The sequence below is a fragment of the Fusarium tjaetaba genome, assembly GCF_013396195.1.
Source record: "Fusarium tjaetaba strain NRRL 66243 chromosome Unknown NRRL66243_c0000264, whole genome shotgun sequence".
Taxonomy (NCBI): Eukaryota; Fungi; Ascomycota; class Sordariomycetes; order Hypocreales; family Nectriaceae; genus Fusarium; species Fusarium tjaetaba.
Window position 1 is genome coordinate 43,414 of NW_023501460.1, and position 16,016 is coordinate 59,429.

General features: G+C 49.0%; 6 protein-coding genes across 6 annotated transcripts; 1 reads left to right on the forward strand and 5 right to left on the reverse strand.

Moving 5' to 3' along the window:
• Positions 1-110: 110 nt before the first annotated feature.
• Positions 111-2,100, reverse strand: FTJAE_10973 (phytoene synthase; the record flags this gene model as incomplete). The annotated part of the gene is made up of 6 exons (XM_037343867.1): positions 111-1,209; positions 1,257-1,430; positions 1,484-1,810; positions 1,860-1,879; positions 1,925-2,024; positions 2,078-2,100. The coding sequence occupies 6 exons, from the start codon at positions 2,098-2,100 to the stop codon at positions 111-113; spliced, it is 1,743 nt and encodes a 580-aa protein (XP_037201966.1).
• Positions 2,101-2,925: 825 nt separating this feature from the next.
• On the forward strand, positions 2,926-5,062 carry FTJAE_10974 (lignostilbene alphabeta-dioxygenase I; the record flags this gene model as incomplete). The annotated part of the gene is made up of 2 exons (XM_037343868.1): positions 2,926-3,008; positions 3,058-5,062. 2 exons carry the CDS (start codon positions 2,926-2,928, stop codon positions 5,060-5,062), a joined length of 2,088 nt encoding a protein of 695 aa, XP_037201967.1.
• A 245-nt stretch (positions 5,063-5,307) lies between these two features.
• Positions 5,308-7,938, reverse strand: FTJAE_10975 (positive activator of transcription; the record flags this gene model as incomplete). Its single annotated transcript, XM_037343869.1, has 9 exons — positions 5,308-5,774; positions 5,825-6,008; positions 6,056-6,231; positions 6,279-6,552; positions 6,599-7,143; positions 7,188-7,379; positions 7,424-7,542; positions 7,597-7,719; positions 7,856-7,938. The coding sequence occupies 9 exons, from the start codon at positions 7,936-7,938 to the stop codon at positions 5,308-5,310; spliced, it is 2,163 nt and encodes a 720-aa protein (XP_037201968.1).
• Positions 7,939-8,766: 828 nt separating this feature from the next.
• On the reverse strand, positions 8,767-9,850 carry FTJAE_10976 (Aldolase-type TIM barrel; the record flags this gene model as incomplete). The annotated part of the gene is made up of 2 exons (XM_037343870.1): positions 8,767-9,751; positions 9,804-9,850. 2 exons carry the CDS (start codon positions 9,848-9,850, stop codon positions 8,767-8,769), a joined length of 1,032 nt encoding a protein of 343 aa, XP_037201969.1.
• Positions 9,851-10,763: 913 nt separating this feature from the next.
• On the reverse strand, positions 10,764-12,154 carry FTJAE_10977 (fructosyl amino acid oxidase; the record flags this gene model as incomplete). The annotated part of the gene is made up of 2 exons (XM_037343871.1): positions 10,764-11,897; positions 11,945-12,154. The coding sequence occupies 2 exons, from the start codon at positions 12,152-12,154 to the stop codon at positions 10,764-10,766; spliced, it is 1,344 nt and encodes a 447-aa protein (XP_037201970.1).
• Positions 12,155-13,624: 1,470 nt separating this feature from the next.
• FTJAE_10978 (1-pyrroline-5-carboxylate dehydrogenase) lies at positions 13,625-15,476 on the reverse strand (the record flags this gene model as incomplete). The annotated part of the gene is made up of 3 exons (XM_037343872.1): positions 13,625-13,800; positions 13,854-15,273; positions 15,327-15,476. 3 exons carry the CDS (start codon positions 15,474-15,476, stop codon positions 13,625-13,627), a joined length of 1,746 nt encoding a protein of 581 aa, XP_037201971.1.
• Positions 15,477-16,016: the final 540 nt, after the last annotated feature.

The window sequence follows — 16,016 nt, forward strand, 5'->3', positions numbered from 1 at the left end:
ATACCTAAGACATTATTCAGATCTTAAAAAGGTCAATACTCAATGTGGAATGAAATACATAATCTATGAATCTATGACTTCTACCATTACATCCTCCACGCTTCACCCCGCTATTTGTTCAATGCAGACCATGCAACTCGAATTCGTCTCATCTTAGGAACAGTAGCCCTGCCCTTCTTCATCGTAGGACCCTTCTCTCTCAAAACGCGTCCAATCTCCATGTAGCTCTCAACAGCAACGCGAATTGGCCCTTTCCCTTCTGAAGGAAGCTTATCAATAGCGCCCTTTGCCATGTTGTACTTTTCAAAAGCACGGTCCAGTAATTTATGACGGAGAGCTTCGATGGCAGGACCATGAGGTTGTTGAATTACATCTTCGGGAGTGAGTTGGGCTTCTTTTAGCCAGGAGAGGGGAAGATAGACGCGGTCGATTTCCGCGTCGGTTTTGATATCGCGCGCGATGTTGACGTATTGAAGTGCGATGCCCATTTCTTGGCCTGAAGCAACGACTTCGCGTTGGATGTCTTCGGGGACAGATTCTGGGGTATGGTAGAGAATAAGATGGTTGCAGAGTTCTGCGACGGTTCCAGCTACGCGACTTCCGTAGATGTCAAGATCTTCAGTGGTCTCGATGGGAAATGCGCCAGACTTTCTGTCAAAGAGAAGATCCGTGTCAAAACCTTTAAGCAGATCGTCCAACGGTTGTTTGGGAAGGTAATACGTAGGCAGTTGGAGAAGAGCCATGTGGAACATCTCCGGGATGTTGGACATGACATATTCTCGTAGCCTTTGTGAAGGTTCCTCTTGATTCTCTTCATAAGCGAGATCAAGAAACTTTCTCAGCTTCTCAATAGAGGCTCTGGAATCCTCAACGGAGGGAGCTTCGTCAACAAGATCATCAGCGGCCCGGCAGAACGCATACAACCGGATCAGATCAATGCGGAGTCTTCCTTCAAAAGTGCCGCTTGCGAGATAGAAGCTTCGGCTCTTCTTGCGAAGCAAAGCAACGGCGCTGACAAGACCCTGAATGCGCTCCTCATCATACTTCTCTTTGGGGAGGATAAGAGTTCGGATGATTGTAAGCAAGCTGGGCACTCCTTTTGTCCGAGGGAAGTGCTCAGGAAAAGTATCGAGGATAGCCAGATTGTTGTCACAGGCGATGAGGCCAAAGACAATCAAGGTGTTGGTGAGAAGGAAAAAGACAGCTTCCCTGCAAATGGTTAGAATAGTCACCTCTCACAGAAGAATGGTGCTTACTCAATGTCCAGTCCATCCCACAAGACAATGCCGTATTTCGTGCCAGAAGTAATGCTCCACGTTCCCCGTCGCAACGCAAAAGTATCAACAACCCACAAATACAACGTTGGCAAAGCAATAGGAAGTGCAGTAGTCGTCCAAGGCAGATTCACAATGAACTGATAAGAAATCGACCTGCCAATAATTAGCATGTGCAGCGTGAAACAGTCTCTCAAGTCGAGTATTACCATAGAAACAAGAGGAATGGACAGGCCCAAATGAGGATAAGGCCCATGTACATGCCCTCACCGCCAGAGGAAACAGAAACGAGGCCGAAAATAATAGCTGATGCGAAAAGAATCTGGCCAGCGATTTTACCCCAGCCCGTCTTCTTGGACAGGTAAATAGGGTGAAAGGTCGGTTTGCTGAGAATCATGTAGAGTAGAGAGGTGTTGAAAGTCTGAATGACAAAGAAGAATAATTCTTCCGCTGGAATATCCCATGCTGTCAGACCGACCACGACACCAGGAGGATAAGTCCATATGCGATTTCTGATGAGATATGAGTCCCAGGGGCTGTCTGCGTTAGTAAACCTCAACAAAATCCCCTCCAAATCGAACATACATTGTCGAAACAACAGCAACCTGCAAAAATTAGCTTCAGCCCGTTGATCTTCTCAAGAAACTCACCGTTATCAAAAACACAAGCTTAAAAACATCCAGCCGCGACATCAACGGTCTATAAACTGCCGCCAGAACAACACCAAACGGTATCGTGTATTTCAGATGCCTATATCAAGGGATGAGTTAAACGCCTCCCTCAACAACGCCGAGGATACGTACACTTGGGCATATTCCCAGCCCATTTTGACAGATGTTTATTTAATTCGTGTACGTGAACAACAACAAAAAAAAGCAGATCGTGACGGCATACGAGATGGGCTTCAAATAAAGCCAGAGTCAAAAAGATTGTGAGGAAAAGGTTGTTGAGGAAGAAGTCGGAGCCTGAGTGGTGCTTGTGTCCACAGTTTGTTTTTCAGATACTAACACAGCCCTTTACCCCTGTCCGTTTATTTCTTGGGTGACAATAATGCTCCCCCACCGTAACCTCATGCCTCCCATGATTTGGTGTGAGTGGGGAGAGGGCGTTTTCTGTCATGTTACATCTCAGGGACTCGTTGACGTCACGACTTTTTTGTTCGACTCTTTTGGGAATCGAGTGTACTTGTCATCAATTAGCTCGAGACCCTTTTTTTTCGGGTTACTCGGTCTTTTTGACATTGCCGTTGACCGTGATTGAGATGGGTCTTGATCATGACGCGTGACAGATTGTGCTAGTGGTTTTGATGGATGGATATTCCCATCGCGTGCCGTGTTATCCAGTGATTCATGCTACCTACGTCTTTCTTGATCATCTCGATCTGATGAGGGTTGGGTTATATAGTTAAGTTACTGGTGGTCTGCTGGCTGTAGTTGGGTGTCTTTTGTATAGCTTCATGGAGTATCATAGGCTTTGACATACTTGCTCGTCTATTTTCGCTTTTGAATTGCCTCATCTCACGATGTAGCTTGAAGCCTTTCCAAATACCAACTGTCTATTCTTCTCTTCGTTTGCTCCGTAGTGCGCGATTCATCAACCTCTAATACTAACACGACCCGACACCGCATAATATTATAATCCACATATCATCATGAAGTTTCTGCAACAAAATTCCCTCACACAAATGTCAATGTCTCAGCCAGACGAGGACATCTCTCCGCCACTTCATCACCCGTAAGTCTGTCCGGCCTTACTGGGATTTCAAGAGCCTAACTGATTACAGATATCTTTCTGGCAACTTTGCTCCAATTCATCAAACAACAAATCTCACACCATGCACATATAGTGGATGCATACCGCCAGAACTGACTGGTGGTCAGTACGTTCGCAATGGCGGCAATCCCGTCAGCCACCAAGACCTTGGCAAAGACGCCCATTGGTTTGACGGCGACGGTATGCTCTCAGGCGTTGCATTCAGAAAGACATCCACGGATGGTAAGATTATACCAGAATTTGTCAATCAGTATATCTTGACGGATTTGTACCTATCGAGAAAGACGACGTCGGTTGTGTCGCCGATAATGCCAAGCATCACGACGCTGGTGAATCCTCTATCGACCATGTTTCAGATCATGTTCGCGACGTTCAGGACGATATTCCTGGTCATCCTCTCGAACCTGCCTGGATCTCAACAAGCCATCAAACGGATTAGTGTTGCAAATACTGCTGTCTTGTACCACGATGGGAGGGCTTTGGTGACATGCGAAAGTGGACCGCCCATGAGGATACAGCTTCCCTCGCTGGATACTGTCGGCTGGTTCGACGGTGTCAAAGCTGAAGGAGAGCCAGAGAAATCTCAAGCCAGCAGTGATGACTCTCCGTTCGGCGGTAGCGGGCTCTTCAGCTTCATGAAGGAGTGGACAACAGGGCATCCCAAAGTCGACCCTGTCACTGGAGAGATGCTCTTGTATCACAACACATTCATGCCACCATACGTACATTACTCGGTACTTACAAAGAGTAACGAGAAGGCATCTGGGCACAGACTTGTGAATCAGCCGGTTTTGGGAGTATCTGGTGCTCGGATGATGCACGACTTTGGAGCATCTCGAAGTCATACGATCATCATGGACCTTCCTCTGAGCCTCGATCCTCTCAACACGATGAAGGGTAAAGAGGTTGTAGCATATGACCCGACGAAGCCTTCACGGTTTGGAATATTCCCGCGGCATCTACCATCCAGTGTGCGGTGGTTTCATACAGCCCCATGCTGTATCTTCCATACTGCGAACACTTGGGATTCTCAGTCCAGTGAAGGGGAAGCTTCTGTTAATCTGCTTGCGTGTCGCATGACTTCCTCAACGCTAGTATATACTGCGGGAAATATTCGACCACCGGTGAGGTCTAAGTCTACCCCAGCACGGGGCTGGTCAGTCGAGAGGAAGGAAACGGCCTGCAGATACAAAGAAGCTCCTGCACTTGAGTCACCTGGGGAAGCGACTGGTGTGACCGACTACTTCTCCACTCCAGACTCCGACGACTACGACCAATGCCGACTGTACTATTACGAATTTGACATGGCGACCAAATGTCAGAACAGCGTCAAGAGCCAGTGGGCTCTCTCAGCGATACCTTTCGAATTTCCTTCTGTACGTCCAGCCCGAGAGATGCAAGAGTCTCGTTACATCTACGGGTGCAGCACGTCAACTTCATGCTTTGGCGTTGCTCTCGGAAGAGCTGATAAGGTCGATCTTCTTGTGAAGATGGATGCCAAGACCCTCATCCAACGAGGAAAGAAGATGAACACAACGCCTATTACTGGGTGCGTCGATAGACGGTCAGTCAGTGAGATCCTTGAAGAACAAAAGAAGGACGATCCTATAAAGATATTCTGCCTTCCGCCAAACCACTACGCTCAAGAACCGCGGTTCGTTCCTCGAGCTTCTTCAACTGTGGAGGACGATGGATATCTGCTCTTTTACGTCTTCGACGAGTCTCAACTCCTGCCATTGGGGGACTGCCCATCATCTGCGAAGTCTGAGTTGTGGATTCTTGATGCCAAGAACATGCGTGATGTTGTGGCCAAGGTTCAGCTTCCCCAAAGAGTACCATACGGTCTGCACGGAACTTGGTTCTCTAGTGAAGATATCGAAGGGCAACGGGCTGTGGAGTCTTTTAGAAGCTTGGAAGAAGTGCAGAGGAAGAAGGAGGATTGGGCTAATGGTGGAGGACGGGTGAGGAAGTCATGGATGGTGTTTCGAGAGAAGTTGGAGAAGGCTGTCGGATGATGGAAGTTCAGGTTTCGAGTATGTTTCGCTTTCACGATACCCTGTTGCGATCTTTACAACACTATCTTGTAGCTTTTATTGATACGTGCATATGTAATTTGCTTAGCTAAATACTCTCAAAGCTTTTGAACCTCCCTCAAGGTTTCAACTGGCATACAACTCCATTCACCCTCCCATTAAGCATGAACTCGTTACACCATGATTATCCAGACTCCAACAATGTCCCATTAACTGGCCCAACTCTTTCACCAAATATCATGTTCCATCATTGTGTGCGACAGAAACTCAGTATCGCTGTTCGCGATCGAATTCGCCATATCGATCATCTGCGCAGTCGTGAACCACGCATCCATTCCCAAATCATCCATACCAGGCAACATCGAAGCCATAGTCTCATTATCATCATTCAGGTCATTGACATCTCCTTCGCCCTCACCAATCGTCCCTCCTATAATCTGTCCATCTATCGGAATAGGTGTTGTCTCAGATTGCTCACGCGGTAATCGAACCAACATATCATCGAGCTGCTGCAATTCCGACCTTCGAAACATAGCGATGAGATTTCCCTTACTTATCATCTCATTAAAGATAATGTGTGTCTTATGTCGGAACGTAGCGTCGTATTCTGAGAATCGGGGATCAAGAACAGGTGCGATGAGGAGGTTAAAACTCGACACGAAGAGCGACTCAAGATCGAATGGTAAGAACGCTTCTGAGGAATCGTTAGTAGCTGTGGTTGACGAGATCAATCTCTTGATTTACCAAGCAGACCTTGACTTTGCAAACAGCCAAGAATGTTGATCATCTGGTAGGAAGAGTCGATACACATCTTGATCAGGTTCCAGACAGTTTGGGATGAGTTGAGGGCTTCCGTTATGGCGTCGGGCGTTTCGAAGCGGATTTTGAGAAAGCAGAGTAGTAGAGGTCTTGTTGCGAGGACGATACACTGCAGACGTCAGCACGAGTTGTTTGAATGCCAGAGAATGATGTTACCTGATGATATAGAGTGTGGAGGTATCCAGCGACCCTGGAAACGCCGTTTACCGCTTTGTCTGCACCGAGAGGGAATTGTTGTTGTAGTTCGTCTGCAAGGCCAGCAATGTTCTCGAGAACCTTCTTTGTGCTGAGTAGGAACTTCTTGTTCAGCCGGCCATTAGCTCCGTATACGCCTAACAACTGATTAGCTTCGTACAGATCACGGGATAGGTCTTCTCACCTCTTCCGACTGATGCAATTGTCCGGCAAAGTCGAATCTGCATATGAAGTGCTGCCACTCGTTGTGTTGACCCGTCGAAATGCGGAAGCTGGTGATGAATGTCGTCGTCGTGAACTGACTGCGGCAGGCCCATTAGAGATGTCATCTCGCGGTCTAACACGTAAACGGTCCACCATATCCTTCGACTTCGTTCAACAATGCGGTCTCCAAGCTGATCGACTGGCATGTCGGTGTGCATTCCTTGGCCGAGCGCAACTCTCATCGCTTGTCCAATCTGACCAAGGTTAGCTGAATCCACTGAAGAACGTCGAGGAGCGTACAAATCCATGTGATGAATGTCTGTAGTCCAGAGACTCAAAGTATAGAGCTATGCAACACAAGATCTCTGTCGATATCAATGGTTGGTAAACCAGGATATGAATGCTTGGTAAAAGTCGGAGGGCCGTGACAAAGTAATCAGCACCGGGGGGTCTCTTTGCTTGGTAGTTGTTGTTCTCGGCAAAAGCTTTGCCAAAAGCGAGTATAAGAAGGAGGTGGATGTAAGGAAGATCCGCTGCTGCAATATGACTACTCGGATCCGCGTAGAATTCGTGTAGATATCCCATGAATGTCTCTTCATCGAACAAGTGAAATAATTGGCCGCAGTGAAACTTGACTGTGTTGATTAGGAAGACTGCATGGTCGAGACTAGGCATAACAGGCGGATCCAGCGCCGGAGTAATTCGAGAGCCGTCCCATCCGAGGTCGTATGCTAAGCCATCAAAGAGTAGGTTGTCGACTGAGATAGGGCTTTGGTGAATGTATTCGTGAGTGAGACTGAGGACGCGTCGGGTAAAAGACCAGTTTGATGATGTTCCGAGGTAGACTGAAATGTCAGCTAAAGCCTTGTTGAAAGTAATGAGTACTTACATTCTCGACCTTGCGCTGATTGCATAAACTTGGATTGCCCAGATGACAAAGGATTCACCAGGGCGGATGCGATGGGATCCAGCCCCTTCCCGCTGCTGTTGGTGCTACTATGACTCCCGAGGAGCGAGTCTTCCGTTGGCAGCGAAGCAGAGACATTGCCGCCAGGTGAAGGCAAATGAGGCGGCGGTTCAACTATCACCATTAGCGATGACCCTCCATCCGATCGTCAAACATACCTGAATCAGAAGGTCCCCCAGCATTGATGTTCGTATCCAAAGACCCAGGCGTGATATACTCAGCCGTCCCGGTACTCGATTGACTCGTCGCAGCGCGTTGCTGTAAATCCAGAATGAACCTTTGAAGCCATCAATACGTCATGTCGACAAAAAGTCAATCGCGGTGAGCTTACCCACGTGTGACAAGAACCTTTTGATCGCGTTGATCAAATTCGCAAGACAATTTGCGCTTCTTGCACGCGTCGCAAGGATGCGAACCTGAACATTTTATTTTCTGCTTGCGACATCGCGAACACCTGTCCTCTGTCAGTAATGCTGATCCTCCTTGTTCATTGCTGATGCTCGGTGAGTGAGGTGAAGTTGACGTCGCAAGGTGAGGGGAAGCTCAGTGCTGATTGATACAGGGGATTCAGGTCTCAGCGCCGTACTCACGCATTATCCGATCTCTTGGAAACACGTCCCGATCCTGCAGTCGTACCAGACGTTTTCCGCGCATGCGTCGATCCAGGCGCCATCGCGACGAATCGTATAATGAAAGAACAAAGGCGCTGATGAATTGGAAAGAAACTGTTTCGGTGGTTGGCGGGGAAGAGAAAGGTTTCGTTAGCTTACGCTCCAGCGGTTTTTTTGCCCCTGCTGTAATGTTGGGGTTAGAGCAGCCGCCACTGGGTCACGAGTATTGTCCTCCAAACAGTAAAAAAAGACGAAATGAGGGGAATAAATCGGGGCTGAATATATCCTGAGAGAAAAAAGAGAGGAGGAGGATGGTATGCGGGGCAGTAGAAATCGCTTTCTTTTTACTCTAATAAGTGAGATGAGATAAGTTTGGGGGCTTTCACCAAGTGGAGGTGCACTGTTGATAACGAACTTGTAGTGGGACAAACTCTGCGTGTTGGCCGTTTTTTGATAGCGGATTAGGCTTTGACCCTGGTCGTTTTAGTTAGGTACTCGGGTACCTAGGCTAGAACATGGGGAAAACGATAGTCGAAGCACCGTGCACTTGACCACGGCCTTCCCGGATGGGTTGGGGCATGTCACACAATCGACGCAACAGGTCCACTGATGGTGCATGGGGGATGGGCTTGGGATATGCATTCATCCCATACAATACGTTGAGGTTTGACTCATGGAAACGTGATGGAAGTATTCGCCCTCTTCTCCCGCTCTTCTGCAGGTTGACCATCACAGTCAATCCTTGCGTCGAACAGTCCGGGGAACATTCCTGGGAGAACAGGGTCAACGGGGATTTACCCCGAAGTCGTCACGTCTCCTGCATGCCACAAGTCTCGCCTCATATCGATAACAGTTCTATTACTCTCAATATCCAGACTTTTCCCCTCTATCTAGTTCAGGCGCCCCTTGACACGATCCGTCCAAGTCTTCAGCAACTCCTCCTCCTTATCACCCGCCTCCTTCATGATACTCTTAACACTAGTCTTGACAGCCTCACCAACAGGCTCATACGGATGTCTCGGTGCCAACTTCCCCTCAGCTCCTTCAACACCCGCCAACCTTGCGGAAAACACAGCAACGGCGTACTTTGTAGACGCAACGCCCGCTTTGCAAGGTCGCTCAGCAAGAGCAGCAAGTTGTTGTAACTTCAGCGCTTCGTCAAATTTTCCCTCCTTGTAAAGGGCGTAGATCTTTGATGTGAGGGTTGGGAAGACGTTGGCAAATGCTGCCACGCATCCTACACTGCCGGCTGCTAGACCGCCAATGAGAAAGTCAGATTGACCACCGTATGTAGAGAATTCTGAAGAGGGAATTTGAGCTGCGAGGCGGGTGATCTTTCCAACAGAGCCACAGGTCAACTTCACGCCGACAACGTTGGACTTTCCGCTAGGATGAGACTTCTTGCTCTCCTCATAGATCTGAACAATAGTCTCAGAATCAATATCAACACCATTAGTCACACCAGGAAAGTTATAAATAACAACAGGCAAAGGCGACTTCTTCGCAACCTCCGAAAAGAAGCGCTTAACAACATTCATACTCGTCGCCTTGCCAAAGTATGCAGGAGGAAGCACGAGGAGATAATTCGCGCCAGCCTTGTGCGCATCTTCAGCGAGCTCGAGAGTCTGCTTGGTAGAGTGGGCTCCGACACCGGCCATGAGGGGGAAGTCAGGGCCGATTGTCTTGCGGGCGAGGGCGATGAGCTCATAGCGCTCTTCGCGGGTGAGCAGGAAGGCTTCGGCGTTGGAGCCCATCACGATAAGGCCGTTGAGGCCGGAGTCGGCGAGGTGGGCGAAGTATTTTGCTTGAGAGGCATGGTCTACTGTGTCGTCTGAGTGGTTGAAGAATGTCACTGCTGGACACCATACTCCGGGGCTGGGAATGTCAGTATGTGATGGTGATGATGGGGATTGAGATGGAGGCTTACCTGGGAACATGGGGTTGTTGGGAGGGTGCAGGGTTGAGGGAGCCCATGATGATGGTATTGAGTATGTAATTGATGAATTAATTAGGATGAAAACGTAACCTGTTGTTGACGATGTTTCAATTGATGCAGATATTTGACTCAATCGTGGTTCTTTAAAAGCATGATGATTATCACCTCCTCATCTGAAGTGGGGTTTGTATCGCGAATCTGTTCCGACGTGTCAAAGGCGTCTCCGAAGATGGAGAATTTCAGTCGTTGCTGCGCTGCGTCTCGGTCATGGGAACCCGTCCGTTGTGACCGGTAGGCTTCCCGGTGATTACTGTGGGCCTGAATGTCAACTCTGGCCAGTTATGTGCTGCGAAAGCTCGGGCGTGTCGGCCGAGTCATTTCGGGGCTGCCTTCTGACTCTCAAGTTGACTTTGGGGAATATGAGGAGAAGGCAAAGGTTTTGATGTCTCAACATTCTAGAATTCTTCGAGGATCAATCACATTTGACCTATTCGCTCCTGTTCTTCGGGCAGAGTTGACGTTCGGCTTTCCGACGCCGAGAAGATCCAGGTTTATAAGCTTACCCTGGAATTGTGTCCCGGCAATGGCACAGATGCACAAAAACGTACAATTTCCGAGGCTGGAGGTTTAATGTTCATTTAGAATAAAAGTTAGAGTATGTAAGGTAATAATTCTGTAAGTTCTAGCATCTGTAGAAATGCAAAGTGAACGGAGGAGCCGCGATAATGGGTCCTAAGACCTGCGGAACGGAGAGCATTATAGTTGCGTTTGCCACTGTTACCACCCGATGATCTTAGCCTCGAACGAACCCAACGGTGAGAAGATAACAGAAGAGGTTCAAATGATGATAATGTATTATTAATCAAGGGCCCAGCTAAATGTACCGCAGCTGTATCTAATTGGTGCCAGGGAGAAAAAACAGGCACTCCAGAAGCGTGGATTGCTGGGGCATCAGAGCTTGCTCTGACCAACAGGCTGTATATCCACAAGTTCAGTCGAGTTGCCAAGTCTCCAGCTCACAGCACCTCCCCAATCGCCATTTCCTTCATCGGTCTTGGGGTTCTTCCACCTCCATCTCGCTTCAGGTTGCTCTCCCTTCTCCGACCGCAACAGATCCTTCACAAATCCGCCAAAGATAGGGAAGAACTTGAACCCATGACCACTATCTCCAGACAAGAATAGCACCGACGAAGACGTGTTGGGCACGTAGTCGATGATAAAGTCCGAGTCCGCTGTGTCAGCGAACCAACAAAGTGTCTTCTTCACGAACGGCCGGTCAGCGAACTGAGGAAGCGTTTGGCGAACAAGCTCACGAAGCTGTTTCTCGTCACCTTCAGGTAAGAAAGCACTCTGCTTTAAATCTGTAGGTGCATGCGAAATTCCAGTCTTAGGGTCAGTGTTGATGAAACCACCGCCCATGGGACATAGCTTGAGAAGGTTTGTTTTGGGATCAGGTTCAAAGAAGAAGCCGAGATCGCGAGCGTATGTCACTGGGATACCACGAAGAGCAGATGTCTCGTCGTCGGTGAGATGTAGGTGAGCCACAGACCATGACTTTGCGACGAGCTGTTTGCCAATCTCGGGGACCAGCTTTGCACCGGCCGCGCCGACGGATACAATGACCAGATTAGAGGGATAAAACAACCCGCCAGTGGTTTTGACACCCTTTGCTTTGCGACCAGACGAAGTCTTCTCGTAGACAATCTCAGACACGGCACCTGCTGCACCAAGGATGTACTTCACACCTTGAGCCCGTGTCGCCAGAAAAATGGACTTCAACGCGTTTCCTGAGTGCGCGTACCCGTCGAACCTATTAAAGTACCCATTCCACCCAGGAAACGCGCTGCCCTTGTACTGCCAAACAGCATCTGCAATATCCTTCTGGCTGTCAAGTGGCGAAAGATAAGATCTCATGCGAGGATCTCTTTCAGCAGCAGCGCGGAAGCGATTGAGCGTGTCAAGCGCTTCTTTTGGTGCTTTGCTGGAAACACAGTGCAGGAAACCCACTTGGTGGAAATGCGGAGCGAACAGGGGAGTCTGCCAGGCCTCAATGGCTTTCTGATTGGTCAATGGATCAGCGCTGGTCTACTCCGTAGTAAATTTTGAGTTGGGGTAATTGGGGGACAACTTACCACTGTGAGGTCTTGGTACAGAGGGTCTTCGTATTCTGCGCGCACGATTTTGTTGAGGTCATTCGCTGCAGACCATCGAGAGGGGATCTCTTCATCTTTGTCGAGAACGGTGATGTCCCTGTAGCCAGCTCTGAGGAGGTGCACGACTGTTGAGAGACCAAAGGCACCACCTCCAATGATAAGGATTGGTTCAGATTTGGAGACGCTCATGGTTGCACACTTGAGGTGAATTGAAGCTATCGCTGATCAGACTGAAGCAATTGAGGCGTCATTCTATAAGTATTCTCCCATCCCGAGCCTCCAAACCCATCGTCGTTCGATATCCGGCCATCACCGTCTCGTGATGCGCCTACGCTTAACGCCTTTCCACGATCCGAAGTATCAACAACACCCAGAACTGCAAAGATAGACTGGTGACGCTACGAAGGCGACGCCGGGAGACCTCCCGATATTGATACCAGAATGATTGGCGCTGAGAAAACTGGGTGCTATTTTAGCGCTATCGTCTCCCCATCCGTGCTGAAGTGGAGTCTGGCTGGAAGGTTAGCGTAGCCGCAAGTGCAACCCGACGATCTTTGATATGGCTTTGGGCGTACGGGGTCTGCTGACGACGTGCATTATCTGGGACCAGCTGATATGGAAGATTCGGGAGTTGGTTGCAGCCGTTATCGGAGTGTTTTATCGCGGGGGTCTGTTGAAAGCCGTTTACCGGCATGGGTGCATGCATTGCTGTTACTGGGGTGAAGTTAGGGGAAGCCGATCTGTTCTGCATGGCGAAACGGTGACACCAGCAGCGACCTCCATCTCCTACACTTGACATTGGAGTGAAATGACCAGACAAGATGATAGAAACGAAAGAAGGGAAGATATACTATCAAACTCAGTAAAAATATCATCCTTGGTTCTGTATCAATGCTGCGAACTGCTCTCAGTCCTCGGCTTCTAAACCCGAGACCAATTGTTGTGAAGAAGTCTTCCAGAACACATCGGGAAACACCATAACGTGACTCTAGAACATCTCTCAGGAACAGCTATGCAATACCTGTCAGGCCGTTAAAGAAACCCTGAGCTGGGTATAGCGTGGATGCATTTGCCAATCAAGACCTCCGGGCCGTTCTGTAGTCTGAAACCACGTCGGCATTTATCGAGTAACCAATTAGATGAAGGTATATCCTTTGATGGAGGTTATTGTGGGTTGTAAAAGCTTAGTTGCTAGTCTGTACGTGGTTTCTGATATCTGTATGTTGTTCATCTGGCCGTCGGTAAGGCATCATCAGCGGCATCAAGGGATTCACACGCGCGACCAGCTTCGCGGGCTAAGATCAATAATTGTGAATCTAGATGAAGATACACTCGTGAGTCTGGGAGAATTGTCCTTGTAGGGGAGATATCAGTCAGTCAAATAGGTAAGAGAAGGGTTGGTATAGCGACGAGACAACCATCATCAGTCTGAGGCGAGTGAAATCCTGGATACGAAGTAATAAGTTGTATTGAATGAAAGAGCCCCAGCGATACAAAAAGAAACTCAACTGGAGTATCCATATGGCTTCAAATGCATCAGCAATCACACGCCCAGTCGAGTCTAGAGTCACGATCATGGAGGCCAAAGGGAGTGTTCATTAAAGTTCATTAATTTCAGTCCTTAGCTTTTGGTACAAATCTAGATAGGCTATGCTAACTCTATTGGGTGTTGGAAGGATACAAGAACTCCTCAAGCTCAAAGAACTCCTCCTTGACGAGACGAGGAGACACAAATCGTCGAAGCATGTCAGGGCTACCAGCTCGGTCGTTTGTACCTGAGCTGCGAGCACCACCGAATGACTGTTGACCAATGAGAGCAGCAGTTGTCTTGCAGTCTGTAACGTATTAGTATTGCGAGCGACACAGATATAAGGAAGGGAGGACTTACTGAGGTAGAAGTTACCGGCAGAGTAGCGAAGAGCATCCTCAGCTTCACGGAGGGCAGCACGGTCTTGAGCAAAGACAGCACCAGTCAAGGCAAGACCACCGCCGTTCTCATCAATGTTCTTGAGCATAGGAGTAAAGTCAGAGTCCTTGTAGACGTAGACAGCAAGAACAGGACCGAAGATCTCCTCGTTGAAGAGACGGTGATCAGGCGAGTCAACCTGGTAAACAGTAGGCTTGATAAAGTATCCTACTGAACCATCGTACTTTCCACCAGCGATGAGTTTGACCTGAGGATCCTTGTTGCTCTCATCAATGATCTTCTTGATCTTCTCAAACGATCGGCTGTGAATCACAGGACCCATGAAAGCCTCGAAATCCTTGTCAGGGCTACCTTGAGTGATGTCCTTCATCTTCTGCTGGATGAGAGAGAAGAACTCCTTGGCCTTTGACTCGGGGATGTAGGCGCGAGATGTAGCAGAGCACTTCTGGCCTTGGTACTCAAAGGCACCTCGGATAGTGTGGTTAACGACGTTGTTGATGTCGGCAGAGGGATGCACAAGATGGAAGTTCTTTCCAGAGGTCTCGCCAACAACACGAGGGAAATCGCGGTATCGCTTCTCAGCAATACCCTGGCCAATCTTTCCATAGATCGAGCGGAAGACCTCAGAAGAACCAACAAAGTTAAGACCAGCGAACTCGCGATGCGCAAGAACAGTCTCGGTGATCTCGGCAGCGTCACCAGGGACGAACTGGATAACATCCTTAGGAAGACCAGCCTCCTGAAGGATCTTGTAGATGATGGTGCTGGGGTGAATGTTGTACTGCGATGGCTTCCAGAGGACAACGTTGCCGAGAATAGCGGGAGCGATCAAGTTACCACCGATGGCGGAGAAATTAAATGGCGAAACAGCGTAGATGAAGCCCTCGAGAGGTCGGTAGTCGATGCGCGTCCAGATACCATCTGTTCCACGCTCAGGCTGCTTGCTCATGATCTCCGCAGCGTAATGGCCAGCAAGACGGAAGAAATCCGCCAATTCAGCCGCAGCATCAATCTCACCCTGCCAAACATTCTTTCCCTGCCCCAACATCGTCGAAGCGATAAGCTCATATCGATACTTTGTAGTAGCAAGTTCCGCAGCGCGCTGGAAGATAGCAGCACGATCGACGAACGGTGTGTTTTGCCAGTCCTTCTTCGCCTTGAGTGCAGACTCGATCGCAGCGCTAACTTGCTCCTTTGAAGCGAGGGGGTAGTTTGTGAATGTCGTGGCGTGTTCTGCGGGGAGGACTTGGTCTTCGTTGGCGTGGATCTTTTGGGATACGCCGTTGAAGATGATTTCGCTCTTTACAGGGAGTTGAGAGCGGAGTTTCTTTAGGGCTGCTTCTACCTTTGCGCGCTCGGGCGAGTTCTTTGTGTATGTGGGCTAAACAGTCAGTATCCGAATTGAAATCGGTTTGAAGAGAGAAGGTTACTCACGTTGGGCTCATTGCGAGCGGCAGGGAGTCTGAAAGGCACAATCGTAGCATTGCCTCGCCTCTGCAGTGAAAGCGCAGGTGTAGAAGCACGCACACGACAGAGAGGAGTCAAACGACCCTTTGACGTCAAAACACGAACTGAAGAAGCCATCGTGAAGTATGAGGAACTGCGATCTCGTACTGTACCGCTGCAAGTTTGATATGATGAATAGAGAAAAAAACGTAAACAGATGCGCTCGTTTTTATGTTGACATCACAACCTTATCCCGGCGCTGCAACCGAAACTTTTTAGTGGAGTGGAGGGGTTGATTCAGTTACCCCTCACAGCGCTAAAACGCCCAGATTAAGCCACCGGGCGGGGGGCCGACCAGTGTCACAAGACGCTGAGGGTGCTGCACGGGAGGGACACCGATGGGGGGTTTTGGTGGTGGGGTTTGGTGAGTTTGAAGGGTCGGTTGAGGATCCCGTGGTGTCGGTTTGGCCGTGCGATGGTGTTGGTGTAGCTGTATGGCTGTACTGATTGAGAGGGATGGCTGGGCTTGAGGGATAGCTCCCGACATTTGTTGGCTTGGTGGTTGTTCTTCTGGAATCGCTATCATTTTTGCAAGGTGCTGTGTCTTATCAAACATCGCGACACCAACGCTTTGGAGCCATACCTGCGAACCATTCTTACTGCCCATCACACAGAACA